At 32.1% G+C, this 21,400-nt stretch overlaps 3 protein-coding genes across 3 annotated transcripts in view; all 3 read left to right on the top strand.

Annotated features, from left to right (window-relative positions):
* Positions 1–21,400, top strand: part of LOC128178741 (contactin-like) — a 51,705-nt gene that overhangs the window by 4,962 nt on the left and 25,343 nt on the right. Inside the window, exons 8-9 of the mRNA XM_052846053.1 lie at positions 6,036–6,205; positions 16,986–17,053. Of these exons, the coding sequence (XP_052702013.1) occupies positions 6,036–6,205; positions 16,986–17,053 (238 nt within the window). The remainder of the gene's footprint in view (positions 1–6,035; positions 6,206–16,985; positions 17,054–21,400) is intronic.
* Positions 103–2,831, top strand: LOC128178733 (uncharacterized). Its single transcript, XM_052846042.1, has 5 exons — positions 103–512; positions 989–1,104; positions 1,709–1,778; positions 2,044–2,157; positions 2,408–2,831. Exons 1-5 carry the CDS (start codon positions 351–353, stop codon positions 2,672–2,674), a joined length of 729 nt encoding a protein of 242 aa, XP_052702002.1. The 5' UTR covers positions 103–350; the 3' UTR covers positions 2,675–2,831.
* Positions 7,863–16,044, top strand: LOC128178727 (uncharacterized). The gene is given in 8 exon segments (XM_052846030.1): positions 7,863–8,024; positions 8,642–8,757; positions 9,055–9,121; positions 9,306–9,419; positions 10,259–10,352; positions 12,033–12,121; positions 14,677–14,787; positions 15,814–16,044. Coding segments are annotated over 8 exon segments (930 nt in total). The 3' UTR covers positions 15,991–16,044.

Here is a 21,400-nt window from a genome sequence, read left to right as displayed (position 1 = left end):
ACATTTCTTCCACCAATTCATGGAATTAAAGTTTAAAATCAATAAACCTCTGGATTTTATATATGAATACAAGTACCTAGATTCTATGGAATAGACTATAACCACGAGGCACGATTTTTACTGCGAGAACCACGTGGTCTAAAATTATTCGCAGGGGTGACCCAGTTCATCACCAGTATAACACGCAACCTACATTTTTTGAAGGATAAGTGTGTAAGGTCAGTGACTTTATGCTCGTGACCACTGGTATTTCGTTATCGTTTATCGTAATGAAATTGTAAAAGTTTAGGTAGGACATCTCATACCTCTCTTTCAGCAGCAAACTATCAGTACTCACTGCTTGAAAAAAAATGGCGGCTATACCCGTAGTAGATTTGGCGCCATATTCTTTGTCTGTGCCAGTACAAGAAGTGGACCCCAAAGCTCTCCAGGAGCTCGGAGATGAACTTTGTAAGGCTTTTACCACGTTCGGATTCGTGTATCTGAAAAACCATGGAATACCTCAAAACATTGTAAGCTTGAGTACGATATATATATATTAAAATATTGTACAAAGTTCTTTTTACAAAGAACTTGCTGAAAAAATCCATATTTTAAACAAAAATTCATGCTCTGTGGCTTGTATCTATTTTTTCTTAATGATTGGCCGAAAATAATGGAAAAAAGGCTAAACAATTCGACAACAGATTTTTTTGGCTATCGTAAGAATTATTAGTTATCATGTATTTAAATTAAAGCATTTAAACACTAAGAACGAAACATAATCAGATCAAATTGTGAGCAAAATAGAAAAATAAAAGATGGGTCCCGTCTGACCATAAACAAAATGCCATGCTCTGCGGCTTGTATCTGGGTTTTTTTCAAATCAGAATGTGACCATGCCCCTCTTGGATGGTCGTTACCATATTGTAGTATTTTTTTTTTACTTTCGGAGAAAACAGAATACAATTCTGGTAATACTTAGTATGTAAATGAATAATAATTACAGGTAGAAGAGGTCTTTACCACATCAAAAACTTTCTTTGAGAAACCAGTGGATGTAAAACAGGAATACGCTCGACCAGCCGATTCGAATCAAGGATGGGTGTCTTTGGAAAGAGAAAAGTAATTTTTTTTTTTAAAGCAGTATAAGCTGCAATTTTCATGCTTAAAATTTTTTTTACGAAAAAGTTATTATCTACTAAATTGACAAAATTATCATGGTTTTTAAGGTTGTTAGCCATGTTTTTATTAAAAAAGCCGCAAAGAAGCCTCAATTGAAGCAAAATTGAATTATTGTCGTCCTGTACAAAAATTGATCCGCTATATATTCCTTAGAGGAGAAATCATTAGTGATTCTTTCAAATTGTATTTTTCATAAGAGTCAAAGTTACATGCAGACTAATCATACTAGCAGGTTTTTGCAGCAAAATAAAACTAAAAAAAATACAGCTCATATTGCTTTAAAGATTTTGATTTTAGAAGATTATATTTTTATCAAGTAGTTTCTGTGTTCGTTTTCAATTCCATTTCTGATTAGTTTCTTTTCCTTATATGAGTATGACTGTCACAATTACTGGAGTGGAGTTTTAGTCCATGGTTGGAACACAAGACGCAGTGGAATATATTTAGATATGCTTTGTGGCCAACAACAAGTTGAAGTTGTCGATCACACCCACATAATAATACAAGTTTTACGATATCAACTATCATTTACATGCACTTTTAGGTTAAATCCAGAGCGGCCAGCCGCTGATTTGAAAGAAGCGTACAATATGACTGTAGTTGATGACCAACATGTAAGTCTGGCTATCTTGCGACGGTTTACTTTCAATATATAAGAATACCGTTTTCTTTGTCTTTTTGTAAATTTAATTAAAGTACATTTCAAACAAAGGAAATGAAATTATATGACATTATAATTATTGGATACATTACAGATCTCCTATAATTGAACTCTACTACAAAAAAGCAAGACTGGATTTATTTTTTGTAGAAAGGCAATATTGTTGTAAAATTACAACAACAGGGTTTATAATTGATATGTACTTTTCTTGATTTTAGTTGTTGCCCGTAGACATTATTCCAAACTTCTACGATGTATTCAAGTCTTTGTTTACCAGTGCTCAGGAATTAGGAAACAGAATCCTGGATTTAATGTCGATTGGTCTTAACATTGTAAGTTTGTTTTCAAGTGCTCAAATATTAAACAGCTGATTTGTTGAACCTGAAAACAGAATATTTATATCTTATATTAAGAAGTCACTAAAAGCTAAAATATTGTTCAAAATACTAATGTAAGAGCATATTTGGAAACAAAGCAATCAATCCGAAATTGTTTGTATTATTCTACAATTTTGTATAACAGCTGCAAGACTTATGACAAATCTTGTAAGTACTGAAAAAAACCCCAATTTAATGTCGTTAGGATAGAAGTTTCCTCCGAGACTGTCACAAGAATGTTGGCAAAAAAGTAAACCAAACCACATTACGGTCTTTGTACTATCCACGAATATCAAAAGGTATGATAATCCAACATCATTGCCTACCAATATCAATAGGTACAATAATCCAACCTTTATCCACAGTTATTAAAAGGTATGATAATCCAACAACATTATACTCCGATATCAAAAGGTATGGTAATTCATCATCATTGTACAATGTATTAAAATCCAACATCATTCTTCACTGATTTCAAAAGATATGATAATCCAACAGCATGGTACTTTAATATCAAAAGGTATTGTAATTCAACATCATTATACAAGGTATGATAATCCAACAACACTATTTACTATTATCAGAAAGTATGATAATCCAAGATCAATTGTAAATGGAATATCACAGAGGTTTTGGGGAAGTTACGATTTTAAATTTGAGGGCAATACACCCCCTTGAAGACGGGCTTTGACAGACAAATATTGCACTGAGGGCGATACAGCCCTAGCTTCTGGTTGTTGTCACACCTAGTCCAGAACATGTGTATCAGGGCTGACACACTACTAGGTATATGATATACACCAATATCAGAAGAAATGGTAATTTAACATCATTATACATCGATAACAAAAGGTTTGATAATCAAACATCATTAAATACCAGTATCAAAAAGTGGGTAATTGAACATCAATATACATCGGGATCAACAGTATGATAATCCAATATCAGTATACAATATAAAACTATCAATAAGGTCTTTGTATTATCTACTGATATCAAACGGTACCACTCCCAAACCACATTACCGGTATTAATCATCATATTTATTGTACAAGTATTGCACCCCTTTGTCATTTATAGAGGTCAAGTCAGGACAGGTGTGTTGTGGGGAACACTCGGACTACGGGTCCATTACGTTACTGTTCCAAGACGATGTCGGGGGACTGGAGGTAAGTTTATTGGGATCTAATCAGGCTTGGGGCGAATTACATTGTAAAGTAATGGCAATACAATACCATTACTTCATGAATTTGGGCATTAAATTACCATTACATGTACCATTACTTGATTTTCTTGAAGTAATGCATTACCATTACCATTATATGAGGAAAGTAATGCATTACCATTACCATTACTTTGTTTTAAAAAAAGTAGAGCTAAATAAAGAGTTTTTGCAAATGTTTCAAATAAAAAACACTCTTTAACATATTTACAGGTTCATGTTCAGTATCAGGTTCAAATTCAATGACTTATAGTTATACAAGATTCATTTTGTATTTGCTCATTATATAATCATCTTATGGCATTATGAATAACATATCACATAAAGTGAATTAATATTTATAGACATTTGACATGGTACAATGTCAGGCATGAAATAGAGTCACAGAAGTGCATGCACAACAGAAAACAAATTATGGAATAACGTGACGGTTATTTAATCTAAATGGGGGTATTTCCCCAGATTAATTTTGGAAACTTAATTAATTTATAAACAGAGGGTTTTCCCAGTAATTCTAAAATATTTTAATCGGATTTCTTTATACTGAGGACACTTTAAGACAAAAGATTGCTGTTGCACTTTATGATCATCAAAGTTTCAAAGGGTTCATCTTTTAACCGGTGCATCCTGTTAGGTTTGAAAATCTTCCCAGCTACATGTATACTAAATAAACCTTCAACAGGATCAGTGGAAGCTGGGACTGAACGTCTTTTTTGCAATCTTTATATTATGATATATATTAAGAGCAATGATAGAAAAATTACATGAATCTTGTATTTTCTATCAGTGTAAACTAATGTACTTAATATACGAGAGAGAGAGAGAGAGAGAGAGAGAGAGAGAGAGAGAGAGAGAGAGAGAGAGAGAGAGAGAGAATTTTCAAATGGGTTATAATATTGAAAGTGATTTTGATTTTCATCATGGATGGACAGTGCATTCTTTTTGTTTTTAAAGGTGCATGTCTGTCCTTTTTTCCATTGGAACATAGCCAAGGGAAGGGTATTGGGGTTTTCAGTGCTTCTTATAACAATAGATTGTTTTGATACTTAGATTATCCTGAGGGAATTGTGTGTTGTTGACACCTTCTTAATTGAAGTGAAAATTAATTGGAGAAAATTGTTAAATGATTTCAAACTCTTAATAACAACACTCTTAAAAATGTTATGGAATTGTGTTGTTATATCAAGAAATAAAATGAACTTTTTAAAAATCTTTTTTTATAATACAACTAAAACATTTTTATCTGAAGAACATTTTTATCTCAAGAATTATTGTTTTCTACTTTAAAATAATTTTAATCAGATACAATTTCAGCTATTCATTTATTTATCACATTTTTTAAAGTGAACATGCATAAATAAGCATAGTTATGCCATGTAATGCCAGCATTACACTAAATTTTGGAAAGTAATGAATTACATTACCATTACTTGTAATGCTAATTTTGTGGCATTACACATTACTAGCATTACTTTGAAAACATTTAATGCATTGCAATGCATTACCATTACATTTAGCATTACCCCAAGCCTGGATCTAATGCAGGTAATGAAATTGTTAATAACAAGACCCTTATGATTGTTAGTGAACACCTTGAGGTTTGAAGTTTTGTTTCTAGGTGTTTTATCGCATATGATATTATATTCATGATATTCTACCACCAGAACGACTTATTAAGTTGAGCAGTGAAACTTAGTTTTCTTCACAGTACCTCTATCATTAATCATTATTTGTCATATAAGGAACTTAAAATCAAAACCAAATCACATTGTTTAAGACGTGAATTGCTAATTTTGTCCATAACAAAGAGAAACAACTGTAGTAAATCATGACCTGAATTACAATGAAAGGTGCCGATAATTACAAAATGTTGAATTTGTATTGTCTAAGGTAAAACCTGTTGGGGCGGACTATATACCAGCCACTCCTATCCCCGGTACAGTGCTGGTAAACCTTGGGGACCTGATGCAGCGATGGACGGCAGATAAACTGGTGGCAACGGTAAAAAATCAAAGTACTGAAGTACTGACGGGAGTTGATTTTATCGATTATCATTTATTCAAAATCAACGATATGTGATTTTGCGTGGCAGGTAGTATCAGTAATCGAAATATTTCTGAGAAATTGTATGGATCCAGGCAAGATTGAACTCTTGTCTTGTTCAAACAAACGCTCGACTCTCTCCTTTAACTCCGACGAGCAAGAGAGACTCAAGAGTTTTGTTGGATATTAACGGAGACAGCCAAGCGTCTGGTTGAACGAGACTGCATTGAACTCTAGCGTATGAATACATACGACTTTAAAAAATATCTAAACTGTTAATACAATTTAAAATTTTATTATTTTCATGGTATTAATAAATAAGTTTTCTTGAGAAACAATGCTTCAGAATACATAGCATCGAATTTATCGATTATTTTTCAAGAACTAAGTGTTGTCAGCGGTATTGATTTGTGCTTAGGTCCAAAAACTGTTTCATTTTCGCTTTGCCCGACTAAGTGCATAGGAGAGTTGATTAAAATCAACTCTCAAAAACAACTCTTACCGATTGTTGTATGATTCACAAATAAATCTCGTTTCATTTAATGTTTGATATAAATCTTTTATACAGAAACACCGCGTACTAATTCCCGAGGAAGAAGTGATGCTGAGTAAGGGGAGACAATCCATCGCGTTCTTCATTCATCCTGATGATGACGTCATCATTAAGTGTTTGGACGGTTCTGGGAAGTATGAGGAAATCTCCAGCATCGATTATCTCAACATGCGCTTTGCTGTTACATATTGATCATGTTGAATTTTCAAAAGTAGATGTGCATATCAAATATACCCATATGATTATGATTGTGTATATATGGTTAAATGTCAAGAAACATTATAAGGACATTTGCAAAATAATTCACCTACAGATGTTCAAATCAAGCCACCACGAGTCAGGAGGTGGTCACATTAAAATGGTGGTTCCAAGTTTAACATTAACGCAAAGTCCTATATACATGTATGTAATAATATATGGTAGTTATATTTTGTGATATTGATATGGAAGCAGTGATCAAGAATAAATGTTGTAAAAAACTGTAAATTCTTTATTTTTTGTGACCCAAACAAAGAATTAGCTTTAATGCTTTCCCTTAAAACAAAACAATGTCCGTATTAACATTAGATAAGCTCCAACATTCACAATTCACGAATACAAACAAATACGTCAGTCGAATCTTTTTTTTTAACTAAACATATCTTAAAGAGTATGAGACGCTTAATTTATTTAAGGACGGCGGACCCAATTCATTTCCACAATATATTTTTTATTCAAATTTTTATATAATGTTAATCGGTTAATGGCGAGTGAAAATCAATAAAAAAAATTATATTAACGCCGACTTTCTTATTCTACTGGAGGTGTTTCAAAAATTGGGTACAAAAATATTCAGATATATTAGAATTAGAAAGTATTAGGAATTTTCTGGGGTGTGTATAAAAACTGATGCTTTAAAAATTCTACAATGGATGTTTTACTCTTATTGAATTGTAATAGTAAGAAGTCAGTTAGCTTATCGACGAACAGAAAAAAATAGTGGGTTATCGACCTTTTGAGGGATTGTGTCAAAGTTCACTTTTCTTCAGAAATATGATTGAAAAAGGACACAATAAATTATTGCCTGACGATACAATAACTGTTATATACCTAAATATGGTTAGGTTAAGATATAACCTCAATATCTACCAGATAATAACACTATAAACTGCCTTTGGGCGTTTAAGGATTTTATAAACCGTAGAAATAAAATGGTCTTGACGCAAACAGAGAAAATTCTGACTTGTTTTTTTATCATTCTCTACTAAAAATATTTTGGCATCACAAATTATGTTTGTAGAATGAAAATTTTACTATTCTCTCTAACTCTGATGTACGTAATTACGACAGTCATATTCATAACGTATGCGCGAATTTCTGCGCAGAGGTGCGAAATCTTGAATTAAGTCCGTAGTCCTTAAACTTAACTGCAAAAATATGTGAGAAGAAAATAAGGCAATGATCAAAATCATTTTTTATGGCTCAGCTGTAAAATACATCCATCTTAGTATAAATTTATACAACCTGTCAGTTTACTCACCATATTTCTGATTCATGATTCATGATTCAACTAATTAAAATTCGTAGCATGATTATACTTTTTTCATACACAACGTTTGTATGACTGTCTATACATCTCCATAATTAAACGTTAAAGAATTCAGAAAAATAACCTAGTTGATCGCGAACCTTCCTTTGTGTGTATAACATGCAACTTACTTTAAGCATGTAAGGTCATTGACAGCATGCTTGTGACCACTGGTATTTCGTTATCGTTTATTGTAATAAAATTGTAAAAGTTTAGGTAGGACATCTCATGAGGTCCTTCAGCACCAAACTATAAGTACTCACTGCTTGGAAAAAATGGCGGCTATACCCGTAATAGATTTTGCGCCATATTCTTTGTCTGTACCAGAACACGAAGTGGACCCCAAAGTTCTCCAAGAGCTCGCAGATGAACTTTGTAAGGCTTTTACCACGTTTGGATTCGTGTATCTGAAAAACCATGGAATACATCAAAACATTGTAAGCTTGAGTACGATATATATATCTATATATCTATATCTATATATCTATATATCTATCTATATCTATATTTATATATATATATATATATATATATATATATATATATATATATATATATATATATATATATATATATATATATATATATATATATATATTGAAATATTGTACAAAGTTCTTTTTACAAAGAACTTGCTGAAAAATCCATATTTTAAACAAAAAATAATGCTCTGTGGCTTGTATCTAGTTTTTCTTAATGATTGGCCGACAAAAATGGAAAAAAGGCTGAGTAATTCGACAACTGATTTTTTCTGGCTATCGTAAGAATTATTAGTTATCATGTATTTAAATCAAAGCATTTAAACACTAAAAACGGAACATAATCAGATCAAAATAAGAGCAATATAAAAAAAAATAAAAGATGGGTCCCGTCTGACCTTAAACAAAATGGCATGCTCTGTGGCTTGTATCTAGTTTTTTTCAAATCAAAATGTGATCATGCCCCTATTGGATGGTCGTTACCATATATATATATATATATATATATTTTACTTTCGGAGAAAACAGAATACAATTCTGGTAATACTTAGTATGTAAATGAATAATAATTACAGGTAGAAGAGGTCTTTTCCACATCAAAAACTTTCTTCGATAAACCAGTGGAAGTAAAACAGGAATACACTCGACCAGCCGGTTCGAATCACGGATAAGTGTCTTTGGAAAGGGAAAAGTAATCCTTTTTAAATATTTTGATTTTAGAAAGTTATATTATATTATATATAGAAAATTATATATCTATCAAGTAGTTTCTTTGTTCGTTTTCAATTACATTTCTGATAAGTTTCTGTGCCTAATATGAATATGACTGTCACAAATGCCGGAGTGGAGTTTTAGTCCATTGTTGGCACACAAGACGCAGTGGAATTTCCAAATATGATTTGTGGCCTACAACAAGTTGAAGCTGTCAATAACACCCACATAAAATACAAGGTTTACAATATCAACTATCATTTACATGTACTTTTAGTTCAAATCCAGAGCGACCATCCGCAGATTTGAAAGAAGCTTACAATATGACTATCGATGATGAACATGTAAGTCTGGCTAGCTTGTCGAAGGTTTACTTTCACTATATAAGAATACCGTTTTCTTTGTCTTTTCTAATTTATTTCAAGTATATTCCAAACAAAGGAAATGAAATTAGTATATGACATTATAATTTTTGGAAACATTACAGATCATCTATTATTACATTGATATGTACTTTCCTTGATTTAGTTCACACCCGTTGATATTGTTCCAAACTTCTACGATGTATTCAAGTCTTTGTTTACCAGTGCTCATGAATTAGGAAACAGAATCCTGGATTTAATATCGGTTGGTCTTAACATTGTAAGTTTGTTTTATAGTGCTCAAATATTAAACAGTTGATTTGTTGAACCTGAAGACAGAATTTATTTTAACCCCTTGCAAGCTAAGCTCTAAACTACATTGTATTTTTCTTCGTATTTGTGATAATTTTGGTCGGATTATAAAAGTTAGTTATAATCATTTGACTATATCTTGAATAATAATAATTTCTTAAAATCATATGTGAAAATTATAAATCGGAATCTAATCGACAATTATGATACCTGACGTACTTAGCCTTGGGGTGGCATACATTTTTGTTGCAGCCAAACTTTTTCTTAAAATCAAAATATAGAAATATCATAGAGTGCCCCTCCACTTTTTGAGAGAATGTAAAAAAGTATAGTAGACATACTCATAATTATTGCCATTCAGATATGCCAAGCTTGGTTTTAATTTGGGATAACTGTATTCAAAGAATACTGGGCTAGTTTAAACCGTACTTATCTTAATAAAAAACAGAAGAATACATATTGTTGCACCTTTTGGATTAAAGAATACATAAGGTTTTCATTTTAAATAAATAATACTTTGAAAATGCTTCCCTGTCCCAATATAAAGAAAGGGGTTTTAGGGTGAAAATAGAAAATACATTTGCGAAATATCTCATTAATAAAACAGATACTCGTGTACAATCAAATTTCATATTAAGAAATCACTTAAAACTAAAATATTGTTCAAAATACTAATATAAAAGTATATTTGGAAACAAAACAGTAAATCTGAAAACAAATTCTAATGTTCTATAATATTGTATAACAGCTGGTAGACTAATGACAAATTTTGTATGTATTTAGAAAGAAACAATTTTATGTCGTTAGGATCAAAGTTTCATCCGGGACTGTCACAAGAATGTTGGCAAAAAGGGTAACCCCACGATACTGCGATCTTTGTATTATCCACCGATATCAAAAGGTATGATAATCCAACAGCATTATACACCGATATCAAAAGGTATATTAATCCAACATCATTGCCTACCAATATCAAAAGGTACGAAAATCCAACCTCACTATAATAAACCGATATCAAGAGGTATGGTAACCCACCATCACTATCAACAGTTATCAAAAGGTATGATAACCCACCATCACTATCAACAGTTATCAAAAGGTATGAAAACCCACCATCATTATCCACAGTTATCAAAAGGTATGATAACCCACCATCATTATCCACAGTTATCATAAGGTATGATAACCCACCATCATTATCCACAGTAATCAAAATGTATGATAACCCATCATCATTATCCACAGTTATCAAAAGGTATGAAAACCCACCATCATTATCCACAGTAATCATAAGGTATGATAACCCACCATCATTATCCATAGTTATCAAAAGGTATGATAACCCACCATCATTATCCACAGTTATCGAAAGGTATGATAACCCACCATCATTATCCACAGTAATCAAAATGTATGATAACCAACCATCATTATCCAAGTTACCAAAAGGTATGATAACCCACCATCATTATCCATAGTTATCAAAAGGTATGATAACCCACCATCATTATCCACAGTTATCGAAAGGTATAATAACCCACCATCATTATCCACAGTAATCAAAATGTATGATAACCAACCATCATTATCCAAGTTACCAAATGGTATGATAACCCACCATCATTATCCACAGTTATCATAAGGTATGATAACCCACCATCATTATCCTAAGTTATTATAAGGTATGATAACCAACCATCATTATCCACAGTTATCATAAGGTATAACCCACCATCATTATCCACAGTTACCAAAAGGTATGATAACCCACCATCATTATCCTTAGTTACCAAAAGGTATGATAATCCACCATCATTATCCACAGTTATCATCAGGTATGATAACCCACCATCATTATCCACCGATATCAAAAGGTATGATTACCCTTCGGCCTTGGGCAACAGTTTGTGAGCCGGTCCGACAGATCAACTGTTGCCCTCTACCCCAGTCAACAACTGTATAATGTTTTAAGTACGATATATGCCTCAAACACCTCTGTATGAAAAACAAATAGTTCTCGGCCCAAATTGTCTGATATTTTTTTCATACAGAATTGTTTTCGGCATATATCCATTACGTATGGTAATCCATTCGCAATCATATATCAAATATCACAGAAGTATTGGGGAATTTACGGGAAGCTAGGGCAATACACCCCCTTAACGACGGACTGTGACAGAGAAATATTGCACTGAGGGCGATACAGCCTTAGCATCCGCTTGCTGTCTAACCTAGTCCAGAGCACGTGTATCAGGGTTGATACACTTGTTGGTATATGATATACACCGATATTAAAAGAAATGGTAATTTAACATCATTATAAACCGAAAACAAAAGGTTTGATAATCATTATCAAATACTAATATCAAAAGGTATGATATTTAAACAACAATATACACTGGGATCAAAGGTAAGATAATCCAATATCATTATACGGTATACATGGATATCAAAACCATCAATAAGGTCTTATCCTTTTATCTACCGATATCAAAATATAGCATTACCAACCCATGCAGTTTACGTTTTTTTATTCATTATATTAATTGTACAAGTATTACGACTCTTTTGTTATTTAAAGAGGTCAAGCCAGGACAGGCGCGTTGTGGGGAACACTCGGACTACGGGTCCATTACGTTACTGTTCCAAGACGATGTCGGGGGACTGGAGGTAAGTATTTTGGGGTCAAATGCAGAAAGTGAAATCGTCATTATCAAGACCCCTTTGCTATGGTTTATGAGCACCTTGAATTTTGAAGTTTTATTTCTATGGAACGCCAAATTAACATATATTCAAATATTTGTACCTATCTTCAAATAATTGTACCTATCTTCAATTCAATTGTACCTATCTTCGATTCAATTGTACCTCTCTTCAATTCAATTGTACCTATCTTCAAATTGAATTAGAGATAGGTACAATTCAATTATACCTATCTTTAATTCATTTGAAGATAGGTACAATTGATTTGAAGATAGGTACAAATGCAATGAATTAAAGATAGGTACAATTGAATTAAAGATAGGTACAATTGAATTGAACCTATCTTCAATATTACTAAAATATTGGCAAAAATGAATACTCCCTGTATAGTACGTCATTTCCGTTACGTCACAACTGGCGCGAAAATAATAATCATAATGTTTGTTACCCCGCTTTAATAAATAGAGTGATTATCAACTGATTTATACATTCTTTGATAAAATTATGGAGAAAAATAAAGCCAGTTTTTTATTTAGGTATATAGTAACCCTAACTACGTCACTACCCTAACTCCATCACTTTTGGGGTATTCGGGTATACATGTTTTTGGCTTACTTATTGATATACATGTATATTTTAATAATTAAAAGATGCCTTTTGCAAATATATATCCCCAAGTACCCAAACTCAGTCACCATAAGCAGAAAACAGTCTGCGTTTCTCTGCAAATTATTTTTTGCGGTTTTTATCATTTGCAATCACTAAATATAACATGAAACGTTATAACTTATAAAATTATTTACAAAAATATTTTCATTATTATTCAAATAAACCCTCTGAATACGACGTTTATCACACGTGCTATCATAACTTATGAACCTAACTCCGTCACCCACATGATCTATGATACGCCAGGAATGAAGACACATTAACAATTTAGTTTAAACTCAACTTGTATCTAGGCCAAGTTAGAATAAATAAAATCGGTGTATACAATTTAAATTGTATATCATTTCAGCAAAGTGAAATGATCGCCAGAATAAAAAAAATTGGTCCTTGTAACAACAATCACAATGACCTTTTCAGAATGTATGGATGTCGTTTGATTTCTGTCCTTACATGTTTCAAAAATATCATTTCAATAATGAATATATTAATGATTACATTATTTATTTATTACATTTTTAATAAATGTAGCATATTCTATAATTACCGACATATCGCATATATCTGTAACCCTGTCTAAAGCAAAAATTAAGGCATGGGCGATTTGACGTTATCATCAGTGGAGTGCATAAACGCTATTGCGGACTGAAAAAGAATGTATTAATAACCTTATTAAAAATAAATTACATGTGAATGTTTCATCTTGACCTCTCTTAAAATGACTGACCACAGTAAATAATCAAAACGGCCCGCATGTCAGAAATATCGTTATTTTAGTGCAACCGTAAAAAGGTGTTAGCTGATTTCAAGCAATTATTGTTGCATAAAATAAATTGGGTGTAATTTTGTTATGTTTGAACACATTCTAAAATTTAACCGTTGTAAATTGTTGACATTTGATTGAAGATTTTTGGCATGCAAAAAATGACGTCATAATCGCACTTGATTTCAACCGGCGAGGAGTTTCCCGAAAGTGACGGCGTTAGGGTGCTATGCAATATATATATATATATATATATATATATATATATATATATATATATATATATATATATATATATATATATATATATATATATATATATATATTCGTTGTTGGTGCTTCCCTCGTTTCCCTCCATGTTGAAATGTCTTCAAGGGAGCGTTCATTATTTTCAACAATACACAAAACGAATTGAACCTAGGTATAATTGAATTGTACCTATCTTCAAATCCTTTGTGGATATGTCTGATTTGAACCTATCTTCAAATCAATTGTACCTATCTTTAAATTAATTTTACCTATCTTCAGATGAATTAGAGATAGGTATAATTCAGTTGAACCTATCTTTAATTGAATTGAAGATAGGTATAATTCATTTGTACCTAGGTATAATTATTTAGAGATAGGTATAATTATTTACACCTATCTTCAATTCAATTGTACCTATCTTAAAATAATTGTACCTATCTTTAATTCAATTTACCTCTCTTCAATGATATGAAGATAGGTACAATTAATTGAAGATAGGTACAATTATTTGAAGATAGGTACAAATATTTGAATATATGTTAATTTGGCGTTCCATATATTTTTAAGTGTTTTGTCGCATATGATATTTATAATGTTTAAGCGCCATAACCGTTAACGATTTATTCTGTTAATCTTTAAATCTTCCTTTTCTTCAAAGTGCATCTCAATATAAATGCATTCATTTCTTGTCATATGAAGGAACGTGATATTAACACCAAAGTGCACACTCCATGACATAAACGAATATTTGTCTACAAAAGAAAGTAACAATTACAGTAAATATGTTTTTATTTACAATAAAAGGTGCCGATAATTAGAAAATGTTGAATTTGCATTGTCTAAGGTAAAACCTGTTGGGGCGGACTATGTACCAGCCACTCCTATTCCCGGTACAGTGCTGGTAAACCTTGGGGACCTAATGCAGCGATGGACGGCTGATAAACTGGTGGCCACGGTAAAAAAAAACTCTTACTGATTTTGTGGTTCTTAAATTAACTCCAATTTCTAAAATCTCGTTTCATTTAAAGAGGTTCGATCCTTTGATTTTGGGTAGCTATTTTGGGTCACATCTAGTCTGGAAATTCTGTGTCATATATGAATTCTACTTGTAAATTCCTTTTTTACAATGCCAAATAAAATATATTGAATAAAATAGTGAAGGAAATATTTCATATTTAGAGAGTGTAGTAAGGGACTATATTTTGTGGCGGAAGGTTTTTAAGAAGAAAATGAACATTTTTCATAACTCAGTTGTTTTGGAGAACCGTTATTTTAGCTTTCTTATTTTCCGTGCAGACCAAATTTTCAGATAGTTTATGCGTTGAGATATCTTCGTGTGTTTCAAAAAACTTATTTCAACAATATTTCAATATTTCTATCGACATATATTGGCATGTTTAAGTGATATTTTATAAAAGTAAAGAAAAAATCAACTCCAATTTTCCCCTAAAATTAGCTTATTTCATGCCATATCTCAAAATTTACATTATAGACCTATACTTTTGGTTTTATTTTCTGAATATCTAAGTTTCTTTTGACAAGTCTGTCATAATTTGAGAAAAAGTTTGAGACTCTTAAATTATTTAATTGCATGTTGAATTGTTTATGAATAAAAATAGTATTTTTTCAGTGCAAAAAGATCAAAATATCAATAAGGTGAAGAAATTGCATACTTTTTCATTATGGTAATTTCAATTTTATTAATTCTAAATAATGTAAATTTGTTTGTGATATCATGCTTCATTTCGATAAAAAATTATAGAGTGAAAAGCGATTTATGTGCAATTTGCACTTTCAGTGCAGAAAGGTCATATTAAATACACCGAAGCACCGAAAGGAGCATATAGACCCCAACATTTTGTTTTGAATTTTGGTTTAGATATGTGTGTAGATGTTAAAAAAATACTTTAGAAAAAAACTTAGAGACTTTTGATCGCAGGATCCAACGTCCTTAATGTTTGATATAAATCTTTTTTTACAGAAACACCGCGTACTAATTCCCGAGAGAGAAGTGATGCTGAGCAAAGGGAGACAATCCATTGCATTCTTTCTTTATCCTGATGATGACGTCATCATTAAGTGTTTGGACGGTTCCGGGAAGTATGAGGAAATCTCCAGCATCGATTATCTGAACCATCGCCTTGCTGTTACATATTAATCATGCTTAATGCTCAAACGTAAATTTATATATCAATTTATAATATAAACCTATATAAATATAATTTAGCATATACATGTGTGTGTGTATATATATATATATATATATATATATATATATATATATATATATACATGTATATATATATATATATATATATATATATATATATATATATATATATATATATATATATATATAAACCTTGGTGCGTATAGGCCTTTTTACCACAAGTAAGATATTCTCTTTTTATGTCGTCTTTGGTTAGGCTCAGATGATCATTGTGTGAATAGCTTATAATTGGATATATGTGAAAAGAAAAATAGGGCCCGGTATTATTGTCGTCTTCGATAGCCAAGGGTTTCTGATCAACACCGATCCTCACGAATCCTTGGCATATCGTGCTATCAAAAGTAGGGATTTTTTTTTCTTGAATTTTCTTTTGGATTTACTGAAACTGTTCGAACAATCAAAAATGCAAAGCATATCTGATATTAATCGGCAATGTTTTCCTACGAGTGTCTCTTTATAACACGAATAGCTCAAAACCCATTGTTTCTTAATCTCTCTGTTTTAACCTTCATGATATATATAGCATGCAATAACAAGTACAACTGATAGTATATAACAGAGGCATTCACTCGATCATATAGATTTAGGATTTACCGCTCACAGTCTTTCACTCTTCGAATGAATTCGATCTATATGTAACATTTAACAATATTTCTATTGATTGAATACAGTGAGCATTAAAACATCTTTCAACGTGTAAATATCAATGTATATGAAGGCTGTCAATACTGCACTAGTGATGTTAAAAGTAAGGCATCTTTCATCATTTGGCAGATTTATAAATAGGTTGGGAGATCACGTGAACAAAAAAAGATCCCGACTTTTGATAGCACGATATGCCGAGGGTTCGTAAGGAGACAAATTCCAGTTAGAGATTCTAGAAGGGAGGTGGGTAATTTATGATTAAAAATATTCTTTTCCACAACCACTGTCGAGACTCTTGCAAAAGCTTTACCGTACAAGTGTTCAAATCATGCAACTACAAGTAGTGGTCACATTAAAAATTGTGGTTTAAAGTTAAACATTGCAATGTGCAGTTTCGCGTAGTATAAATGATGTAGAAATAAAATACTTTGATGATTGAAAAATAAAGATGGTTAAAAAAAGCTGTAAACTATTTTTTTCTGAGACCCAAGCGAAGAATTAGCTTCAATGTGTGGCAACGTCATAAGAGGGTTGATCCAAAGGTAATGTAACAGAAGCGGTAAAATCCTGGAAAATCCGCATAAAGTGACAAAAACTTATGCTTTGAGATATCTGCCTAATTCAATTCAGATCTGAAAATCTAAATGCATTATGATAAATGTTTTTGAAGATTATATATTTTGTAGAGCGTGAAGCAAAGATAGCAGCCGCACGCTAGCGACGTCATTTCTAGATCTTTGGCGTTCCGGTAGAATTTCGTAATATAGTACTCTTTAAAATCTGGCCATAATGCTCAATTTTACATTTTTTTTTCATAAAGCAACCAATTACTCTTTTTGTAATCGATGGGGTAGTATATTGGATATTATTTAATGTGCGATCAGTTTCTCGAGGTCTCTTCAAGAAGTCATGACCGTAGTTTCATGATATAGCTCATGACGTAAGAACCTAGTTTTAACTTCAGAGCGTATATTTTCTGTCTATTTAATCTATTTATTAACATGACGTATGCTTTTATTGGGAGTTGATTTTAATCAACTCTCCTATGCAGTTACTCCGGCAAACCGAAAGTGAAACAGTGTTTGGACAAGCCATCACCGCTGACATGATTTAGTTCTTGAAAATGATCGATAAATTCGATGTAATGTATCTTGAAGCATTGGTTTTAAAGAAACTAATTTATGAGTACCTTGAAAATAGTCATATGTTAAATAGTACGAACAATTTAGATATTTTTTTGCAGTCGTATGTATTCATACGCCAGAGTTCAATAAAGTCTCGTTCAACCATCGGCTGTCTCCGTAAATCTCCGACAAGCAGAGAGTCATTCTATTAGAGCTCGCGTCATCAAGCTATCACGTGACCTGGTGTACACATGCTCTTGCTTGTTGGAGATTAACGGAGACAGCCAGATAGGTAAAGTTAGCTACTAGTAACTGGCTACTAGTAACTGGCTACGAGAAGTAAGAAAACCTAGCTACTAGTAACTGGCTATTTATAAAACAGACAAAAAATAAAGATATTTGTAACGAAATGCACAAGTAGCTGACTACATAAAGAGAGATATCTGAGTAATTGTATCGTAGTGTAATGTGGATGACTTGACAGAATGTTAATATTAGCATGTCTGACATATATCTTCAATCTATATATACATTGTACAATCTATATTATTGACAATTGGCAGTGATATAGTGCAATGTACATCTTAAGAACACAAACAGAAATCCTTGGTATGTGTTCTTACATGGACAGTAAGAAGTAACTAGAAGCCAAGTTTCTTTCATCTCGTAGCCAGTTACTAGTAGCTAGCTTTTCTTACTTCTCTTAGCCAGTTACTAGTAGCCAACTTTTATTTAATCTCGTAGCCAGTTACTAGTAACTAGCTTTTCTTAGTTCTCGTAGCCAGTTACTAGTAGCTAACTTTACCTATCTGAGACAGCCGAGCATCTTGTTGAACGAGACTAGAGTTCATTATTGCTTGGATCCATACAAGTTCTTGAATATTTCGATTACTTATGCATAGTTTGATGGAATCAATTCTATCTTTAATCATTACACAACACGATTCATACGGGGTTTTTCTCAAAATTCTTGTCGGAAATGTCCGAGAATTCATTCTAAAAATGTGCGTAATTCAAAGACAGATTATAAACTACTTGCCAAGCAAAGTAACATATCGTTGATTTTAAAATGAATAAAAATCGATACAATCAACTCCCGTCAGTACTTTGATTAGATATAGGAACCATGTTAAGTTAGCCCTGTTCACTCGCTCTCAATTTCAGGTTGATATGTCAATTCTAGTACATTTTCTAGTGATTTCATCAATCGAAGCAAAAATTGCCTCGTACCATTATTCGCATGTACATAACGTCATACATAACGTTGTTTTTGGAGTAAACTTTTTTTCTTTAACACCTTTGTATAACCCAAAAAATGTCAGCCTTAAGATTGACATTGGATAACATAAAATCACACAAAATTTTGAGAAATTACTTAATGGTTGATTATAGTTCATTTTAAGAAAAAGTACCAGACACAACTCAAGAAAATTGGCCATTGACTACAAAATCAGACACAACCAGATATAACTAAATTTACTTTTATCAAGTTGACAAATAAGATAGTGACCTTGACTTGACCTTTATGCAAAAACAAGATAATTTTTCTATATATTTGCATGATTTTATGCGTAAAGTTTATCATACTCTCAAAATTTAATTTTGTACATGTTACACAGAACCTATAGAATATCATTATGTTCCAAACCTATCAAATGTTAAAAAAGTGCGTTATGATCAAAGTGTAATAAAAGGAAAAGTATATTGAAATTTCATAAAATTGCTTGATTTCTGTCAGTGTTGCTTTTATATCAGGAACATTCTTTCTTTCGAGATTGTCATAGGGCAATGGGTAAAGGAGGTCCTACAACGCTTCGATCCAACTATTATTCACCGACAGTTTAAGCACACATCACATCCAAAAGACGGATCTTTAATCATATTGATACCTAATAATAACATGCAAAAAATCACGTTTGCATTGATAATTTCCTCAAATACTAGTACTTTTTTATGAAAGACACGTATATTTACTTTATTTTGATCAACAGTGTTGTTATAAATGTCCATTTTCTCTTTTAAAGTTGTTGCTTGAATAACTTTGACGTCAAATAACATATGGATAAAAGAAAAGTTCTCTGTATAAAGTTTTCGTAGTATTAAATTATCGTTTAATAAAACTCGTTGACGTATCATTGGATTCAAAGATGTCAAGCCTGGGCAGTTGCGCTGTGGACAACATTCGGACTACGGATCCATTACGCTACTGTTTCAAGACGACGTCGGAGGGTTGGAAGTAAATAAATAGAATTTTGTCTGTCCAGGACAATAATCAAACTCAGGATTAAGTAGAATTCTTACCAATGCAAATGATACCATTCTAAATTAAGATAAATCCTAAATCTGTGTCACTGTCTTACTTGAATTTTAAAGAATATGTTATCAACTGCGCATGATAAATGAAATTTTTGCTTTGTTTCCAGAAATATAATTATAGTGAACTTCAGTATTGAACATAACAGACAAAAAAAATTCAGACTAAACAATAACAATCAGTTTAATCAATTTTTTGCATTGTGCTACATGTAGTAAAAACACTGTTTTGCCTTCTTTTTCAGGTGAAATCTAATGGGGCGGACTATATACCAGTCACTCCTATTCCCGGTACAGTGGGGTTAACCTCGGGGATCTGATGCAGCAATGGACGGTGGCCACGGTATGAAAATGAATGTGTTCTTAATGAAAAAAGACTATTCTAATTTTCACGAAAATAGAACATTACACGAAGAGTGAGTGATTTAAGGTTTTTTTCTGTTTACAGAAACACCGCGTAGTAATTCCTAATGAGGAAGCCATATTGAGAGAAGAGAGGCAATCCATTGCAATCTTTCTTTACGCTGAAGATGTCATTTTTCGGTTCCGAAAAGTATGACGACATTTCCGACCTCGATTATCCACCCCTGCGAATGTTATTGTCATTTAAATTTTAGACCACGTGGTTTTATTCGACCCTTTCAGTTTCGCAGTAAAAATCGTGCCTCGTGTTTAAAGTCTAGTTCATAGAATCTATAGGTACTATAGTAGTCAAATATTAAATCTAGAGGTTTACTGATTTTAAACTTTATCTTCATTAATTGGTGAATAAAATGTGTTCTAGAAATAAATGTGACAATACAAAAAAAAGTTTTTGTCAGCTGTTGCAACAATTAACATGCTAAGTAGAGATCCCCCCGGAGGATTAATTTTCGATCCGCGCCTGACCTAGTAATAGCATCAATAGTGAAACAGACTATACAATTTTATGCAGAATGTTCCTTGAAAATGACTCGATATACTAAGTTTTTATGCAAAACAGGCATCCGTTATTTTTTTTAAAACATGGTATTGCACACCACAAGCATCAAACATGGATATGATTTTATTAAGCCACGCAATGTTTATATTTTCAACCACTCAACACGTGGTTGAACACGAACGATAACTATGTTCTGAATATTATCGTTTAATATAAAAAACCGTTAAATGGTGAAATAAGACGAACTTATTAAAAGAATTTCATGTTTTAACATAAACCAAAGTAGGATACGATATGAAAAACGACCAGTACTTACGTATTTTGAGAATATTAT

The sequence above is a fragment of the Crassostrea angulata genome, chromosome 1 (genome assembly GCF_025612915.1).
Source record: "Crassostrea angulata isolate pt1a10 chromosome 1, ASM2561291v2, whole genome shotgun sequence".
NCBI lineage: Eukaryota > Metazoa > Mollusca > Bivalvia > Ostreida > Ostreidae > Magallana > Magallana angulata.
The sequence above is the reverse complement of the archived record's forward strand: the minus strand, read 5'-3'. Positions and strand labels throughout refer to the sequence as shown.

Bases quoted from the DNA above. Each gene is read 5' to 3' on its own strand.
- LOC128178733 (XM_052846042.1), top strand. From the start codon at position 351: ATGGCGGCTATACCCGTAGTAGATTTGGCGCCATATTCTTTGTCTGTG. The intron at 513-988 runs GTAAGCTTGAGT...TAATAATTACAG, and splicing joins ATGGAATACCTCAAAACATT to GTAGAAGAGGTCTTTACCAC. The intron at 1,779-2,043 runs GTAAGTCTGGCT...TCTTGATTTTAG, and splicing joins CTGTAGTTGATGACCAACAT to TTGTTGCCCGTAGACATTAT.